Source organism: Lethenteron reissneri, chromosome 21 (genome assembly GCF_015708825.2).
Source record: "Lethenteron reissneri isolate LAM-NWPU_2019-01 chromosome 21, ASM1570882v1, whole genome shotgun sequence".
In the NCBI taxonomy this organism is placed as follows: Eukaryota; Metazoa; Chordata; class Hyperoartia; order Petromyzontiformes; family Petromyzontidae; genus Lethenteron; species Lethenteron reissneri.
The window spans coordinates 11,016,549-11,036,406 of NC_083799.1; the positions used below are offsets into that span (position 1 = coordinate 11,016,549).

The window sequence follows — 19,858 nt, forward strand, 5'->3', positions numbered from 1 at the left end:
GAAGCGACATAGCCACATAATGAGAGCTCAACGGAGTTGTTATTCACGTGGAAATGTATCGCAGCAAAATACTCTAAACGCACGTTGATTCTAAATGTGGCAGGAAAAACCGGATCACCTGGAGAAAAATACACGCGACCACGGGGAGAGAGACACGGAAACTCCAAATATGAAGGCATTAGGGTCGGGATTCGAACCGACGATCTATACATCAGGCGAGGTAGTTAACATCTCAGCCACCGCAGCGTCCTCAGGCTGCAGCTCACGACGTAACAACCCAACGGCACACGGAGGCGCAAGCACCCTGAGATGTTTTTAGGCAATGAACGAGTGTCTGTGCGTGTCACCTGCGGCGAGAGTGCACCGACAGCCAAAGGCGACTTCAGGTCTCGAATGTGGCCTCGTAGGCAGCAACATAGCAGGGGCACAGAGTCGGATATTGTCTCACCCCCCCCCCCCCCCCCCCCCCCAGTTTAGCAGACTCAGGTCTGAAATATTCACTACTCGTGGACAGCGAGTACGGAGCCAATTTTACCAGGAAAAATTATGTAAAGGTGCAGCCCTGCAATTGCTTGCTTTTTCCACTAATGGAGGAAGTACCTCCGCTGGCTCGAGAGAGTCCCCTCAAACAGATGTTTGGCCTCCTCTTTGATGCTGGTCAGATGTCTAAGAAGACGTCGGGGTTACCCGTACTTTACCCCCACCAGATGCATCTTGCTGATCGACTAATGGTGGACAGTGGCCGGAGATTTAAGAAATCTGCTGGTTGAAAGGGTAAAAACCTATCACTATATTTTGCCACTGGTAAAGGAGGTCTCATAGTGTAAATGCTTACCCCGAGCTCTCAATACTCTGATAGTGCGCTGTTTTTGAGTTGTACGCCTTTTGGCGTCATCTGGTCCAACACCAATGGAGACTAGGCTCTAAGAAAAGCTGTCTCGGGTGTGGACCAATCAACTTCGAGGACAGTGCATATCATTATCATTATCAGAGTTGTTTCTTTTTGTTTGCATTTTGACTGCTTGTGTTGTGGTTATTGTAAACATGATGCCTTGTATAATAAAGGTGTCAGTTTTTGTACCAGTTGAAAGGGTAAAAACATATCACTAAATCTGCTGGTTGTTTAACCCGCCGTGCAAGGAAAATAAATCGGTGACCTCCGGATTGCAAGTTCAGCGTTAACCATTTCACCGCCACCACGGCAGCACCCGAATTCCTAATCCTACCATCCAGTGGCATCGACACGTAAGTTCCAAACTTCACGCTGTGTTCATGATCTTTCCGAGCGCGGATGGAATGAGTGAGCAAGCTCGCAAATGTCTAGACGAAACTTTGTACCCGAGCGGAGCCACCTCTCCACGCAATGTACCTTCTGCTCGCAGGCCAGGCGGTACTGCTGCTCCAGACGCTTGTACCTGCTGTACCAGCTGTTCTCGTTTGCCAGGATCTCAGCGGGAGGGGCGTCCGGGGTGGCGTCCTCGCTGCTGCTGCCCAGCGTGCGCATGTCGTCCCCTTCGCTGCTGATCGTGCCATAGCTACACGGACACACACACACCGAGACAAAGACCCCCCCCCCACACACACATAGCCTCAATAGACTATTGGGGCAAGTGCTGTCGGGCGAGCAAACCTTTCAAGGCCGGCACGGAACACGAGAGGAGGGTGGGTAGCCAGCACCGCACCTTTGTCTCCCACAGTGGCGATGTTGACATATCGCGTCAGGTCCAGGACTGGTCCAGATAACTGTCACCGATCTTGGCCGTGAGCGGGAATTGAACTCAGGTTGCCGAGTTCGTAGTTCAGCGTGCTAACACTACCACTCCTCTAAAAATGTATACACATTCAAACACACGTATATACACACACAAAGCTCCCCCATGTACTCACAAATTTCCATGCAGACCAGTGATATGTACTGTTAGAGCCGGTCCTGTTAGAAAGCACCTATCAAATCTGCCAGGGCGGTGAGACCAACACCTTCGGCAGGCTGTTTTCCCGACGCTAATGTTGATACATCACACCAGATGCTCGCTTTTGGCTGCATTAAACTAAGGGAGTCCATAATATAGTTTTTTTTTGGGTTAGATCGCGTAAATATATAAATGTGTCGTTAAAACCCGCCACCACCCGACACAGCCAACTAGTAAGGGTTGTCACGTAAACAGAACGTGGCCAATTCGTCACTAGTACAGCACACCGGTGTGTTGGAGAGCCAAGCGACAACATTTACAATCTGAGTACGACGTTTCGGCAGTAATTACAACTAGCTTCATCAGGCAACAGCCAGATTTGTGGCTTGGCTCTCCAACACACTGGTGTGCTGTACTAGTGACGAATTGGCCACGTTCTGTTTACGTGACAAACTTTACTAGTTGGCTGTGTCGGGTGGTGGCGGGTTTTAGCGACACATTTATATATTTATAGGATCTAACCCTCGTCCACCCCCCAAAAACCTCTATTATGGATGATATTGGTCGCGAGAGCCCATGTGTTCAACTAATCTAAGGGAGATCCAGGCAAAGTGCAGATCCATTTTTGGACAGTGTTGTGCACGACCATGAATTGTACCCACGCCACGGGGATCATGTGTAGCACAGTACAATAACCACCGTGCCACACGCAAACACGGGTACTTGTGCACAAATGTACACGTGGACATGCGGTAGAACTGTATATTTTCTACATATTTATTCAATACATTGCAACGGCGACCTGTTATTCGGTGTTTTTCAGTGATTATGCAACGGTTGTCAACAAATCTCACCGAACGTATAAATCATTAGAGCTCCGTTACAGTGCACTCAACACACACACACGTGTGAAGCAAAAGACTAATTTCACACTTCTATCATAACACAAATTTGGGAGAGGTATGCCTCTGGACAGGCAGTGAGATTAAGAGCCGAGAGATGGCGGGAGGGGGCTGAGATGCGGGCACATGTAGACTCATCTCGAGCTGCCGCATGAGATTCTGCAAGCAACCAACAAGACGGCAATAACCAAACAAATATGTGCACGCACGCAACGCTGCTCACAACGCTCACGTGCCCTGCCATAGACTGGGGGCAAAACCACGCACTTAAAGGGCCGGCAGATAATGTGACAGACATGCGCACGCAGTGTGTCACGATGTCGGATGTAGATTTATGACGCTCTTCAGATGGGGTGATCGTAACAATCGTAATTATAATGCGTCCAGATTTTTTTTTTACGAGGGCAGGAATTATGTATAGATAAAAAACAATATATATATACCATGGAATCAGATGCACTCAGACAAACTTGATTTGCCATCGACGCCGTTGGGAGAGTGATGGTACATTAAGTGTTGTGCATCTGTCAAACCATTCGCTAATACTGGTAGGAACCTCCTGGTTACACCAGCCCACAGGGGATTATTGTGTCCGTCTGTCCGTCGTGCATCCAAAAATGGGAGGGGTGGGGCTGGGTGGAGAGGGGAGGGTGGGGAGGGGCTGGGTGGGGAAGGTGGGGAGGGGCTGGGTGGGGAGGGTGGGGCTGGGTGGGGGGTGGGAGGGGTGGGGCTGGGTGGGGAGGGGCTGGTCACCCCATGGTGCCCTTATAAAACTCAACGTTTAACCTACTCACGCCGGCTTGTGCACGCCCTCACAGTCGGGCATATTTGCGGAATACACCACGCCGCCGTTGACCCTGGCCATTGACCGAGCAACCCAACGTTCCTACCAGCTCCCTCCGCAGGAATGTGTTTGTACAACTACGCCACGTTTTACAGAACGAGTAGTAATACCTTCATAATAACGCCACATATGCTTTATTAGGATGTTTTATTTAGTAAATTTGACTGCAGGTCGCTTAAATTGAGGAATCTGCCGAAATCATGTTCAACCTAAACCATTAGTGTCGTGTTCTCTTGTTAATACGAGAACCTGGTCTCCCATTGCACGGACATTTCTCAATTTATAACAATAGTTATTCATGCACTGCAGCCACAATGCATCCCAGCCAATGTAAGTGGTTGTCCTTGGAGTGTTTCACTCGAGGAGAGTTGACATTTCAACACAAATAGATTATGTGAATTGTTAAGATCCAGGGCCATGATTTTTTATTCAACGGGCACGTTATTTTTCATCTCTCATTTGTCAGGGTGCTAATAATTGTGTTGACTCGATAAGCATGTCGCTTGCGTGTCGCTTGCAAAATCGATTCTCACACGCGTGAATGTGTCACTGTGGCGCTTAGCGCTGCTGGCGCGGAAGGGGATCGGCGGGTGTAGTAGCCCTGTCTGCCAGCAGGATGTGATGAGCCGGGAAGAGGGACGTGAGACAAGGGGGATAGAGGGGGGAACGTGTGGTCAAGCCCGGGAACCTTCCAGTGGGTTCTAGAAAGGGCAGATGAATAAAAGGGGAGCCCCGTGCGAGCGTTCGGGGCTGTTGTTGGAGTGTAACCGTCGTGCTGCTGGAGTCTTCGTCACCGTCTTCACCTCCTCGTCGGCGTTGTTGGTCAGGCAGCCTGTTAGCTGTCCTGACCATAGTCTCGTTAATCCTTGTGGCTGGGAAGGCGATAATAAATAAAGTACCTCCTACTTTGATTGTCTCTGTGTGATTCACTACACGTGTGTTGTGAACGTGAGAATCAACTGTGATTTTATGAATAGATGCATTGTTACATGGCTCCGGGAGAGGGCGGATGTGTGTCTCAGTGCAGGTCTCAGTGCAGGTTAACACGTGACATATGGCACTGATGCTTGCACATTATAACATAAACATTAATTACAGAAAGCACCCTGGGCACCCTTGCAAATCAGATGTTCCATTTCAAAGGATTATCCAGGTTTCATATTTTAATAAATAAAACAAACAAAAACTAATGCACTATTACCAAGGGTGTCTGCATAATAGATGCAATTTATGCTCATGCACTCGGAGGCAATTCTCTTATCAATGAAAAATTATACACGACTTCCTGTGAAAGCAGAACGTGCAACAGTTCTGAGGGGAATGAATAGTCTACCCAATATGCCCCCCCCCCTTTCTTTACTGGGAGTAAGGGGCATGACGACAGTGAGACTGTTAAGTTGTTTCCCCATTGACCAGAAATTTGAGGTTGAAAGCGTGTTCAGAAAAAGAGAGCAATTTAATCCAGAGTTGTCTCGGGCTAAGCTCAAGAAAAAAAGAGGAAATGTTGAGTTGATGAATAGCTGCATTGTTTCACCTGTAATTGAAACCACGATAGCGTCACTAATATATATCTCGCAGATCTTGCAATACTCTTCATGAGCATGAAGAATGGTGCACAGGAGATATACTGGAGTTGAACTGGGCCATGAGGAAGGCCTCCATGCATTTACTCCAATGGATTTGAGCGACGGCACTCACCTAAGCTCTCACGTTGGATTCAGCGACAACCTCATGCAAGTTGCTCTCAGCGCGAGACACCGGCTGCGGGACGGCAAATTCCCCGTTGCCTCGTGGCTCAGTCCAATCGATTAACAGACGCCTGCAATGCAATTCTCGGTGCCGTACCTCTGCGTGTATTTTAAGTACGGGGTGTAGTCAATGACTGCGTTGTTCTCATTCGCCAGGTCCTCTCCCTTCAAGCAAAAGCTGTAAGAAACGAGAAAAATATCCATGAGCAGCATTTTACACCGAGCCTCGGACAGAACGATGCCAACACGATCAGGCTTTTAACTATGAGACCTCCTTTACCAGTGGCAAAATATAATAGTAGGGTTTTACCATTTAAACTGGTACAAAAACTGACACCTTTATACAAGGCATCATGTTTGCAATAACCACAACACAAGCAGTCAAAATGCAAACAAAACGAAAACAACTCTGATGATGATATCATTATCATTATCGGCGTCATCTGGTCCAACACCAATGGAGACTAGGCTCTAAGAAAAGCTGTCTCGGGTGTGGACCAATCAACTTTTGAGTCCCCGAATTATTACGTGTGATTTTTAGTCCTGGTTGCTGGCTACATTTCCCCCTCATCTTGAGGAGTTAACTCTGCTGTGAAACTAAAGCCTCATGTTACACCGTGTGTTGACTTCTCATAACACATGCACACACATCGATTGTTATTATTTTGTATGCATTGCGTGACATAATTCAAGCGATTAGGAAAAGTGGGCGTGAAAATAAGTTAATTCCTCAGTGGGCTTTGTCTGTTAGGATAGGGATGGTTTAGTTTTATTTGTATGTGTTTGTGTTCCTGTTATTTGTTTGCCTTTCCTGTACTTTGCACTCATATCGTGTTTTTGTACTGTTTGTTGTTGTAACGTTCTGAGCCAGTGCCCCGACTGGACATCTGTGAAAAAGAGCTTCACAGCTCACCGGATTCCTCCTGCAGTATAAATATTCAGATTCTGATACATTCATGATGGAGTTGCAGCAAAGGATTGGAACCTCTCTGAGAAAACATCCACCGAGGAGATGGAGAAATGAAATCAACCCATGTGCAGTTGGCTAGGTAAATTGTTACACCTCAGGATCATGAGAGGTGACACTTCTGACAGCCTTCATCCAGCCATGGATCAAACATGGCTGATGATCATCACATGTACCAGAGATATGCGACGATTGTGTCTCAAATTGGATACAATTATAGCCGAAGAAGTAGTTATTGCTTCAGCTATGAAGATGATCGAAATGGGTTGATGCATTGCGTACATGCCAACCCCAAAGGGTTACTTACAATCAGTGAGGTCTTGAGAAAAACCCAAGAAACCCCAGTAGCAATCCAAGACAGAGAGAAACCCAAGCCAAAGAGAGAAAGAGTTGTTGAACCGTCCCAGAAGGGTGAGTCTACTTTTGGAGAAGAGGCAGCCATGGCGAGGAGTGACGCAATGAGTTTGCTTAGCAACAATAGAAGGCTAATGTACACCACTTAGTGAATACCATCCACATTGGACTGTTGCTATGAGTTTCCCACTGTTTTCTCATAGAAAGTCTGCGAGTAAAGATATCACTTGTGGAGCTGATCCTTGCATAAGACCTGAACCATCGGCAGCTGCCGGTGCCCTGCAGTAAACAGGACTGAGAGTAATTATTTACAACAGGTAAACAACAACAAAGGTGAGAATCCATTGCATGGCCTTGAGACACTCAACATTGTGAAAAACGGTGAGTCTTAGGCGTAGTCCTCGAACAAAAGGTTTAGCTTAGTTTACCTTGATGTCAATGCCGAGAAAAATGACTTATCAATACAATGCTTTTGAAATATGTGTTGACATCAACATAGTCATGGGAACACACTAAACGACCAACGAAGACGCACAGACACACACGCAATGCTAATGCATGTAACAGGAAGGCAGAATGCATCAAAGAAGGGTGCTGAAAACAGGCTTGGCATGGCCAATTTGACTGCAAAATTACCCCAGATTATCCGAGTGTAGAGCGTGCAGTCTCCGTGGAAGTACACTCGGATTAAATGAGCTACCTTCTGTACAGGATGAAACCTAATGGTTGAAAAATGAAAGACATTCGTTCATGAATTAATTTCCATTGTTGAGAACCAGCACACGGAAACAAAAATGTATCTTTAAAAAGGGGACCTGGATTCGGGTTGAATCGAACAAATAATGTTTCACACCAGAGAAAGAAAGCGTGCACGAAATAACCAAGACCAGGGGTCGGCAACCTACGGCTCCGGAGCCGCATGCGGCTCTTTACGGGCTGCTTCTTGACGATATGTACGTATGTACAGTATGTACTAAGATGCATTGCGGCTCTTGAAATACTGAATTTTGTACCGAATTGGAAAGAAATGGCTCTTCTTGTTATTTTGGTTGCCGACCCCTGACCAAGACTATTAACACTTTACACAAAAAGACTTTAATCGAACAATTCACACGTTTACTAAAACGTAATAATGTAATTCAATGGCAGCCAACATAACGCATTACTATGTCTGACATCCAATCGAATTAGGGCTGGACACACTAGTTGCACATTTACGAGTCTCTTGTATTATATATAATTGGCTTGTTTTGAGACATGACACGCTCAAAACGCAAACCAGACCGATAACCTTCATAGCCCAGGCAAGAATATTTGGCACTCCGAGTGCCAGGCTACAAGGAAATGCGGGCAAAGAACCTCAACAGACTTCTGGGGCAAGGGCTGTGAGCGAACACCTACCTATGGAGACCGGCAAGGCACACGAGGGGATGGGTGGCTGGCCAACAAAGACAAAGATGCCCTGTATAGTCTTAATAGATTGTTGGGGAAAGTGATGTTAGCGAGTCGGCCGACACGGCACACGAGGGGGTGGGTGGACAGCACCCCACCCGACCGCATTTGTCTCCCCAGTGGCGATGTTTAGACATCCCAGCAGGTACTCATTTGAGGCTGAGTCGACCAAGAGGAAGCCCAGTACAGGATTGAAATATTTCTTCACTGTATCATTCATTGTTCCTGTCGTATTGCTGTATTACTCTTGTGTCAGATGTATTAACATATGTTTGTGCGAGTGTGTTGTGAGTTCGACAGCCTCAAATGAGTACCTGGTGCGGTGTGTAAACATCGCCACTGGGGAGACAAAGGTGGTCGGGCGTGGCACTGGCCACCCACCCCCTCGTCTACCGTTCCGGCCTTCATAGGAGCTCGCTAACATAACTTGCCCCAACAGTCTGTTAAGGCTATACGGGGGGGGGTGGGGGGGGTCTTTGTTTGAGTGTACATCTGTTCAGTTGTTACATGAGGTTGTGGGGGTAATGAATGGAGAGACGTGGGGAATTTGGAAGGATTTGAAAAGACTGGAGCCTGTGACCACATTAAATATCAGAAGCTACGCAGGTGGTTGAGTCTGGAAAGTGCATGGATGAGTGACTGCCATGAATCACAGATGTTACAGGTTTTCATTTTATTTTACCAGGTCAGACCCACTGAGCTAAATAGTGCTTTTTCAGAAGCTACCTGACCACAAATGATAGCTCAACGAAGTGGCTTATCATCATCTGGAAATGTATAGCAGCCAAATGCCCTAAATGCACGTGTTTAAATGTGGAGGGGAAAAACTGGAGGACACGGAGAAAAATCTGCGCGACCACGGGGAGAGATAAAGCAGGCGTTAGGGTCGGAATCGCACCCACGACCTCCTGTACAACAGACGAGGTAGTTAATATCTGGCCATTAAATTGTGCGGAGGGCCCTCGTACAAAGGCTGTTTCACGTACATTCTATTTATGTGAAAAGGCAGAGGAGTGGGGAGCTTGGCCAGTGTGGAAAAAATGTTGCGGCAAATTTACCTGAAATCAATTGAGTTGAGGGCCAAGAACATTCCAGCCAGCAGAAGGGCTTCGTCTCCAAGCATGGCTGCTCCTTCTCCATAAAACCTCCTGTGGGCCCATGACAACAACGGCACCCACATGCCATTATTGTTACATTTCGTGTGCACACAATCGCCTTGCAGCAATCTGGCTGAGGAGGATCCATTTAGCTCAGGATGAGGGCATCTCGTCCGGACAAGCATTTATCATGGGACAATTGCCCAATTTTAATAATAACACGATGTAACACAATTTTTGTTCCTGGGTAGTGTTATTTCGTAATTGCTTATGCTCTAAAAAGTGTATAAAATGGCTATTATTCCCCACAAACTTTGCTTTTGTGACCAGGACAGTGATATTTTGAAATTTACATATTTTCAATGAGAAAATGGGCGAATTTGTATCTTTTCGTTCACATCAAGTCAGAAAACAACAACATGCATACCAATTAACATGTATTTATATTAAAGTAAGACAAAAAACACGAGAAAAGATTTATAAGTGAGTAGGTTTTCGAGATTTACGATTATACTGTAAATCACTTTCACGAATCAGCCCCCAAATGTAGTCTCCCATCATGTTCTCGTTATATTGTCCTTGATAGCGGCGTTCAAAGTCCAGTATATCCTGGTGGAAGCGCTCGCCTTGCTCCTCCGAGTACGCTCTCATGTTCTCCTTGAATTTATCAAGATGAGCATCAAGGATATGGACTTTGAGGGACATACGACAGCCCATTGTGCCGTAGTTCTCCACATAGTTTTCTACCTCGTGATTGCCCAGGAAGCCACGAACCACTGCGACAAAGCTGTTCCAAGCCGCTTTCTCCTTACTTGTGAGCTTCTTGGGGAATGCATTGCACTCCATGATTTTCTTTATCTGTGGTCCGATGAAGACACCGGCTTTGACCTTTGCCTCAGACAGCGTAGGGAAGAAGTCTTGAAGGTACTTGAAGGCTGTCGACTCCTTATCTACAGCTCTGACAAATTGTTTCATAAGGCCCAATTTGATGTGCAGTGGTGGCATTAGCACCTTCCGGGGGTCCACCAGTGGCTCCCACTTTACGTTGTTCCTCCCCACAGAGAACTCGGTCCGCTGTGGCCAGTCCCGCCTGTGGTAGTGCACCTTGGCGTCCCTGCTGTTCCAAAGGCAAAGATAGCAGGGAAACTGGGTATAACCGCCTTGGAAACCCATCAGGAATGCCGCCATTTTGAAGTCTCCGATAACCTCCCAGCCGTACTCATCATACTTCAAGGCGTCGAGCAAGGTCTTGATGCTGTTGTGATCCTCTTTGAGGTGCACCGAGTGAGCCAGGGGAAGAGACGGGTACTTGTTACCATTATGGAGAAGCATGGCTTTGAGGCTCCTGGATAAGATGTCAATGAAGAGGCACCACTCATTCTGGTTACAGGCGATTCCGATTGCCTCGAACAGACTGGTCACATTGTGGCAGAAGCAGAGCCCATCTTGATGGGTGAAGAAGTTGCAAAAATGTTGGTGACACTTCATCTGATCTGCGACTTGCACACTTTCATCCAACAAGTTCCACTGCTTGAGCCTAGACGTCAAAAGTTCGGCATTGGACTTGGCGAGACCAAGATCTCTGATCAAGTCGTTGAGGTCTTTTTTGTTGTAGTATGGGTTTCTCTCCTCAGCTCCACCTCTGAAATTGTCATCTGGATCTACAACGTCTTCCTCGCTGTGACTTGCTGCTCTCTTCTAAAGATGGCTGCTCTTTCTCCGGAGGAGTGGATATGGGGAGCTCATGGCAGTGTGGCACCAGGGTGATAGATGAAGGTCCGGATACGTGATAGTTGGTACATTCTTGCCAGTACGACGTTTGGAAGGGTCCACCATGCAGAAGTAGCAGTTGCTTGAGTGGTCAGTGGGTTCCCACCAAATTCTTGAGATAGCAAAGTTCATAGCTCTCTTTTCCCCTCTGTACCATCCTACAAAAATACATGTATTTCACCCATGACTAATGTGTAAGAGATTGTCGCAACATTTTCATACATGATATCTTTTTTCAATTAAATTGAAAATTGTAAAACATTTCAAAATGAAAAACTTTCACAAATCAAATAAAAAAAATTTAGAATATAAAATTCTGAGCAACAATTGTACATCTTACCTTCCAGAGTTTTTTTGCATTGCTCGCAGGTGAAATGAGGTGCCCAAAGTTTGTCTTAATCCCCGACAGGCATGCAGAAATATGCCTTGTAGGCCTCACACATCTTAGCAGATGCTTCCACGAAGTACTTTTTCTCTCTTGCCTTGATAAATTGGCCGCAGACATAGCAAAATGCGTCTGCCAGATGCTGGCAGCCTCTTGATGCCATTTCAGAAAATTGCAGATATGTATCCACGTAGGCAGCTGGAACTAAAATGAACTGGTGGGCTTAAGGCCCCTGTATTTATACTGCTATTTATATTACTGGAAAGTTCTAGAATGTTCTAGAAGTTACTACATGTTTACTCAGCACTGAATCTATCTGAAATTCATATTGTATGGTTCTTTCAGTATAGTCCGCCCCCCCGTTCCTAATGACGACCGCTTGTGTTGCGATCTAAATGTCGTGATATTATATTTTTTTGTAATCACTTAATTTTAATTTTCATCATTATTATTTTATTGTTAATATTGTTTCTATCTACGTGACTTTACCGAAAGAACCATAGAATATTAATTCATGCAGTCACGAAAGTTTAAAATCAAAATCGATCTGGAATGTTCTAGAAAATAGGTAAATTTTAAAATATCACTGTGCTGGTCACAAAAGCAAAGTTTGTGGGGAATAATAGCCATTTTCTGTACTTTTGAGGCATAAGCAATTCGGAAATAACACTTACTACCCAGGAAAATATTTTTGTTACACAGTGTAATACAACTCTTATGTCCCTACAAAATCAGCAAACGATTGGCTATTTCAATCTAGATTTGAAGTTTTTGTGACTGCAGGGATCCATACTCTTTGATTCTTTCGGTAAAGTCACTTAGGTATAAAATAAATTAAATCACGACGTTTCGGGCGCAACACAAGCGTCCGTCATCAGGTGGGACAACCACAGCAAGAAACATTGCAATTGTTTCTTTACCGAAATAACCAAAGAGTATGGATTGACTACTTATTTGAATAATATAAGGTATCTTCCCCCCCCACCACCCGAGATTGAGCATAAGGCAAGCTAGTTGTGTGTACCAACAGTGCACAGTGAGGGATGTGAGGGTGAGATACGACCCAGGTGAGAGGGCACCTCCAAATCCAACAGGAGTGTGCGCTCATTGCAAGGACACACAACACCACGCAACCATATGGGGACATCACACCGGCGATTAAATACCCCACAATAGATAATGGAACACTGACTAATTGACAACAATCAGCAAGAGATAAGTCCTGATTGTGAATGTGGCACCCATTCGAGAAAAGTGCCTAGTTAATGAAGCATTGTATTTATTATTCAAGGGGCAAAAAGAATGAAGGACAACTGATTTTCTGGAGATTAAATATTCTCCTTTGGGAAATGTGTTGACCTGGTTTTGGCATCTGCGAGACATTCCCTGCAGAATATATCATGCTGTTTGAAGGTGTTTGTGACTATTTCCCTCCATGAATATTACAATAATAATGATAATTCTATATATTTAGCCAGGAATGCCCGAGTCTCAAGACTCCTGTTATGGAGAGTCCTGCATAGGAACGTTGGCAAATTAAATTTCAATGAGTATTTGCACATAGGAGGAATGTGAGATTTTTTCATAAAGACTTACATTCTTTGCAAGCCTACTAGATAAAGGCCTCCACATGCCATGTCGGTAATGGCAATCTGTTTAAACCATACTACGCCATGCTGGTCAGTGCAGTTTGGTGAAGGGAAGGCCCTTCACCAAAACGTAATCACAACTCAGATAAGTGAAATTCAAAGTGGAGTGCACAACTTCGCCACTACTCCAGTCTGGGTGTTTAGTACCCCAGAGGGCCCAGGAGAAATGAAGGGCACCATGCCCTCTCAGACACCTTACAGCTCGAGGAAGAGTCAGTAAATTGGATGACTGTAATTCAACCACATTGAATATTGGCAATGACAGCGAGACATGGGATATGCAAAGCAGGTTTCATTTAATTAATATTGAGTTGAACAGTTAGTGATTTGTATTCACAATTAGGCAAGAGGAGTGGCACTCCAAAACTAATAAACACATCAAACATTGTTAAGATACACATAGGAAATCTTAATTTGGAGCTTTCGTGACTGCAGGAATTAATCTTTGGTTCTATCGGAAAAGTCACGTATAAAGAGAAAACAATAAATTAGGCTTTTACTTAATTTATTATTTTATCTTTATACGTGACTTTACCGAAAGAACCAAAGAGTAACACATAGGAAATATAACCCCTAATCAAGTGATGTATGTCAATCCATTGTGGGTTTTTCCATGTATTTCTGATGTTGCATGCAGCATGTGATGTTTACGTGTGTTTGCGGCGACTCGAGTTCGATTCCCGCTCATGGCAAACATCAGTGACGAACTGGTCCTCAGACTGCCCAAGGTCGATGCAGCCTTAAATGAGTGAGTGTATGGGTGTGTTAACATCGGCACTCGGGGAGACAAAGGTGGTCGGGTGTAGTGCTAACCACACAACCTCCTTGTGCACCGTGCCGGCCTTCTTCAAAGGTCCCCTGCTAAATGTACTTGCCCCAACAACCTGTATAGGCTACATGGGAGATCTTTGCCTTTGTTTAGGAGGGTAATATTGCATAATTGATGTTCTTGCATGGGAACGGGTTACCTTGAGCAAACCTCTTGAAGGCCGCAAGGATACACGAAGAAGTTGGAGTGAAACATAAAATCGTGTTTGTTCAGACATTGATCAATGCATGGGGAAATATAACTTTGCAGAAAAATCGTTGTTTCGCTGCCCTGTACATTAGTGTAATGAGAGAGCGCCATCTAAGGGACGACGAGGGGTAATTGCATAGTCACTGCTGGGTAACTACTATCCAATGAGAAGGGTTCAATCTGGGCCAAAGGTAACGGGCGGAGCACGTGGGTATGTACGGGAACCATCGGGAAGCTTCCACGAGAGGGCGTGGCTAGAGGACTCGGGGTCGGTGTGGGGAGCCTGGAGTCCGGACTGCATCATCGCCTACCTCTACTCGCCACCGGCCACGTGGCGGCCTCTGCCAGCGAAGCCTTCTCTCCCTCCAGCACGCCGCCAGCCAGCGGCGAGCGTGGAGAGAGAGAGAGACGACGGTGGAAGAGGGACTGCACGCGTTACAGCAACACATAGCGAGAGGGAAGCCCTCTGGAGAGAGAGAGCGGAGCTGTGCAGTAGTTCTTCTTGGTTCTTTCGGTAAAGTCTCAAAGGCGCCCCTTCCCCCCTCCAACCCAGCTTAAATATACGCTGCCAAGCCTGGTGGTGCCCATTCAGACGCTGTCTTCCCGACAGACCTGTTCTTCACCTGAGGACGGCTGCTTGCGTTGTGGCGGAAACGTCGTGAGAATTATTTTATTATGTTTTATTTTGATTTTATTATTTTATTACTTCCCTTCTACGTGACTTTACCGAAAGAACCAACAAGATGAATCCCTGCAGTCACGAAAGCTTTATATCGAAATTTGTGCAGTAGTTGTTAATAAAAGACACCAGCCAATATTCGTCGTGGAAGTGCTTTATTACATTAGTATAAGGTGACCATTTGAGACAACTGTGAAAATAAAATGAGATTTTGAAAAAAGTTTGTTCTAGTGCTAAATGCATTTCACAGCATATTGTGAAATTGTGCATTCGAGGGGGATAGAGAAAAAAACACCAAGTGAAGCCAAAAGACCGATAACTTAAGGATAAATACGAGGGCATATGGCGATCTTGCTAGCATATCCTTAAGGGTGTGCTGGGAGTAAGTTAATTGGATTTTCCTTTAGTGGCCAAGTGCGATTTTATTTCTCAATGTGTAATCGTGTCCGATAGCCCTCCACTGTTTTGAGCGCACCGATAAATGTTGCTCCCGACAGAAATGAGAGGTGGATCCGATGCATTCCCAAAAGAGGTTTTATTTATCAGGCTCTAGTAATCGAACATGAAGTCTGTAATTTCACAGTTAAGAGAACTGAGGAAAAAAAACTAAGGCTCCCATGAAAAGCAATGAACTACGAGAAAAGAATCAAAGTTTAATATAAATGGTGCGTGAGCTATAGGCATGCAATGATTTGCCCCCTTCGAAACTATGCATTGTCATGATTGGACTTAAGAATAAATAATTGAATTTCGATTTAAAGCTTTCGTAATTCTCACGACGTTTCGGCCACAACGCGGCTGCTTGCGTTGTGGCCGAAACGTCGTGAGAATTATTTTATGTTTTATTTTTATTATTTTATTATTTCCCTTATACGTGACTTTACCGAAAGAACCAAGAAAATAAATTATTGTTTTTAACTATCGTGGTGAATGTAGCGTTTAGGGCAACAGCATTGAAGCAAAGGCACACGCAGAACACTTGAAACTAAAAGCAAGCAGACCTCACAGACAAGGCTAATTCCACGTGTTCACATTAATTTCTGGTATCCAATTTACAAGTGAAGAGAGATAATTACAGCTGCAACACTGTAGTTTGGCGAATGCTTGTAATATCGAATTGAAAAAAATACTCAAGAGTCTGGCAGGTATGAAAACGTTGTAAATGTATTCAGCAGGTCACGAATTTGCACTTGGTAATCTGCTTTCAAGGTAACGGTTGATTTAATGTCTTTCGCCAGTGTTGGGGTTATCTCCAGTTGTTCGTGGAGGTTAATTTGGGAAGTGATGCATTCTTCAAGGATACGAATGTCACAGTCAAGTCAACAGCCTCCTTTAGGTCTCCCATAAACGTGTAGTGACTGACTCAGAGACACTAAGAGTAGGAGGTACTCTGTTAATTAACATGGCCTGACAGTAACATTTAGTAGCTACAGTTCCCAGTCAGGACAGCTGGTAGACTGCCTGACTGGCAACGCCGAGATGGTGAAGACGGTGATGACGGTGAAGACTCGGTCGGATCCTACTCCAAACGACAGCCCCGAGGTCCCCTCCCGGGGCCCCTCTTATACTGTCAGCGTGGCCTGGCTCCGCCCCCGGTCATGCCCCCTTCTGGAACCTACCAGCGGGTTCTCGATGTGCCTCTTTCCGTAACCTTTCCCCTACATCCCTCTCTGGTCTACCACGTGACCTGCTGTCAGTCAGGGCTGCTGTAAGCTGCAGATCCCCTTCCCTGCCAGAAGCCAGTGCTATGCTGCTACGTGACCAATTCTATGTCACTACAAACGTATAAATGCATCTCACGGTTTTGATGTTTACGGGATTAGGGTCTCACAGTTCCAATCACAGACTGCGCCTTCAATAACCTTCCCGTTGTTTCCATATTTAGCACAAGTTATGAGAGCAGTGTCCCATCCTCGGTTTTGTGATCTTCTCCCTCTTGTTTGAGTCATCGTCAAGAACTCAAATGCCCACTGATGTGGTGATCATCTCCTCTTTAGAACCTTTAAGACAGCAATGGAAATTCCACATTACTCCGGAGGGGAGAATGTCTCCATGAGGACAACCACTGTTGACTTGCCCACAAAAGTGGTACTAATTGTATTGACCCCGTAGAGAGATGATGGGCTTAGTCAAACCCTGACCAGGATTTGAATGCACAAATTTCCAAATTTGAGCCGCTCCGTCTACTGCTGAGTCACTGTGTTCATCAGATTAGTCATTTAAGAAGCTCCCTGACACATTTGTCTGTGCTGCATATAATTCTCGTTGTGTGCCCAGGTGGCAAGAAGGTTGGCGAGATGTTAACTACCTTGCCAGGTATGCAGGAACTCGTGGGTTCTATCTCGACCTTGACCCCTATATATTTGGAGTTTGCATGTTCTCTCTCCCCATGATCATGTGGATTTTTCTCCGGGTCCTCTGGTTTTCCCCTCCACATTTAGAAACAAACATTTAGAGGATTTGGCTGCAATACATTTCCACGTGATAAGCTATCATTTTAGTTTGTTGTCCTCCCGCACCTCCGATTAGCACGGTTGGCTACATACGGTTCGAAAGAAGTTCAACACGCATACATTTGTGGCCAGGTCACTTCTGAAAAAGAGCTATATGATGGCTCAGTGGGCCTTGCTTGGTAAAATAAGCATATATATATTTTTTTAGTTTTCAACGTGACCAATGCTATGCAGTGTAGCCATTATCTCATGTGCTTAACAGGAATGGGTTACATCTTCTTGGTTCTTTCGGTAAAGTCACGTAGAAGGGAAGTAATAAAATAATACAAATAAAACCTAATAAAATAATTCTCACGACGCTTCGGCCACAACGCAAGCAGCCGTCCTGAGACAAAAAACCCAAGATGATAACAGACTTGGGAAAGGCAGAGCTGGAAAGTTGAAGTGTCAAACCTGAAGGGGAAGATATGACACCCTTCATAAATTTCACATCACAGCAGGCAGGATATCTCCATATCAAGATGGCACAGATCCTGGCCTTTGGCAGAAGTCTTCGTAAATATGCCTGTACATTAGTCAGGCGTCTAATATAAGGGTGACAATTTGTCACTGAAAATGTAATACGTATATGGCCAAGTTTGAGATAATAGAACCACTTTTGAAAGGTTATAAAATAGGTGCATATCATTATTATCACTTACGTTCGGCCTCAATTATGTTTAGGGATTATGCTCTCGACAGTATCATAACGAGCGTTGGGGCAGGGGGTGTCTTGGCCTCCCCTGGTGACTAAAGCTACGAGTTGGGGCCCCCTTGACAACCACCATGAGATAAGTTTTCAACAACAGTGTAAAATAACAAACACTTATTTAAAATGCAGTTTAAACGTATTTTTATTTATGAACATGCCGTCATTTACGTTCCACGTTTTATTTAAATTTAATTAGAGCAGTCACGTTTGTCTTCCCACAAACTTGCACAAATCAAATATTGGGGCCCTACCTGACCAATTGCCACACATACATCCCCCTGAGCTGACAATGTCGTCTACTGCCGCCACTGGCTCTCGAGGAATGAAACACTTTGACGCAAAAAGTGGCTCACAATCCTCCGTTTGTTTCGGTTGACTCCGAGAGCGACCGCTGGCTGCCCACATTGACCTAATGGCACGCTGGGAAATTGGCGCTAACGGGGCCACAAGGCGGTGTTGGCGAGTGCGTTTTAATGGCCAACGCTGTTTTTTTTTTACTTGGACAGGGACGTCGTTCTCCTTCTCAGACAGGTTTCTAATGCGGGTTTCCACACCTATCAACATCTGATCCTGTGTCATCTTGTGCTGAGATATGAGCCTTGATGCCTTCCTGCAAGGTGGAAAACAGACGATGAACTGTAATCATTTGAGTTGCCCATTCAGGGCCGGATTACGGTTAAGGGAGCCTGGTGTGGTTATCTTTTTGGCAGGCCCTCCTTTTATATATATTTTACTGGCAAATGAGGTTCCAATGGTGTAAATGCTTACCCCGAGCTCTCATACTCTGATGGTGCATTGTCTTTGAGTTGTGCGCCTTTTGGCGTCATCTGGTCCAATACCATGTGAGACTAGGCTCTAAGGAAAGCTGTCTCGGGTGTGAACCATTCAACTTCAAGGACAGTACATACATTATCAGAGGTATGTCTTTTGTTTGTATTATGACTGCAGGTATTGTGGTCTATGCAAACATGACTCCTTGTAAAAAAAAGGTGTCAGTTTTGTTGCCAGATAGAAGGGTAAAAAACAATTATTAGGCCCTCCTTTGTTTATATAATTCCTTTCCTTAACTGTTTTACTACCACCCATGCCAAATGCCAAACACTCCACTATTAGTTTCCTTGATATACTGCATTCAACTTGAAAGAAACAAAGCTCTTTTAAATTCGACATGCAACTAGTAAAAAAGACGACCTGGGCTGTATTCCCTAAAGAGACCCTGGGCCCATTATCGGCACCTCCGATTAGCACGGTTGGCTACGTACAGTGCGAAAGAAGTTCAACATACACACTTTTAGGTGAGGCCGGGTGGATCAGAAGGCTCTTAACACCCATTCCGCAGCATCAATAATACCGCTGGGATCTCAGTTTAACATTGGCAGTCAAGGTGATTCGGACACGTTCTTAAGTTTAGCGAGCCGATGGCTTCACCTCAATAACCAACAATTTCAAAAGAAAAAAAAAACCTGTAATATTATTATTTTTTAAATACACTTTATACTGAATTATACTCAGGCTAAGCTTCTAAAATAGTGTTTCGGGGACTGACACGTGATAAACGATTCACTTTTGAATCGTATCATGAGAGCGACTCGTGAAGTGACATCTTCCAAGGTTGTTCTGTCACAGATAAAGTTGATCAAAGCCATAAATGTCATGATATGAATTCCATAACAGGAGCTGGTGATAACACTAAAATATGCACTATGTTTGAAACGTAATTTGCTACACTCTTGAGTAAGTGGAAGTAGTATTGCTCCTTACATTTCATACGACCATTTTCAATATATATTTTCTTAGATCTGCAAAAGTAGTCGATGCATTGGAACTGAGGTGGGCATAAATAATCAGATAAGATATTTAGCATATGTTGTGTATTCAT

General features: G+C 44.9%; 2 protein-coding genes across 3 annotated transcripts in view; both read right to left on the bottom strand.

The window, feature by feature from the left end:
• Positions 1 to 19,858, bottom strand: part of LOC133345238 (RUN domain-containing protein 3B-like) — a 77,408-nt gene that overhangs the window by 10,881 nt on the left and 46,669 nt on the right. For both annotated transcript variants that reach the window (XM_061555827.1, XM_061555826.1), the window contains 3 exons: positions 9,236 to 9,325; positions 5,502 to 5,582; positions 1,370 to 1,535 (listed from right to left, as the gene is read on the bottom strand). In XM_061555827.1, the coding sequence (XP_061411811.1) occupies positions 1,370 to 1,535; positions 5,502 to 5,582; positions 9,236 to 9,325 (337 nt within the window). The remainder of the gene's footprint in view (positions 1 to 1,369; positions 1,536 to 5,501; positions 5,583 to 9,235; positions 9,326 to 19,858) is intronic.
• On the bottom strand, positions 9,397 to 11,606 carry LOC133345239 (uncharacterized). The gene is made up of 2 exons (XM_061555828.1): positions 11,385 to 11,606; positions 9,397 to 11,202 (listed from the first exon to the last, which is right to left on the bottom strand). The coding sequence occupies exon 2, from the start codon at positions 10,760 to 10,762 to the stop codon at positions 9,752 to 9,754; it is 1,011 nt and encodes a 336-aa protein (XP_061411812.1). The 5' UTR covers positions 10,763 to 11,202; positions 11,385 to 11,606; the 3' UTR covers positions 9,397 to 9,751.

Bases quoted from the DNA above. Each gene is read 5' to 3' on its own strand.
- LOC133345239 (XM_061555828.1), bottom strand. From the start codon at position 10,762: ATGAAGTGTCACCAACATTTTTGCAACTTCTTCACCCATCAAGATGGG.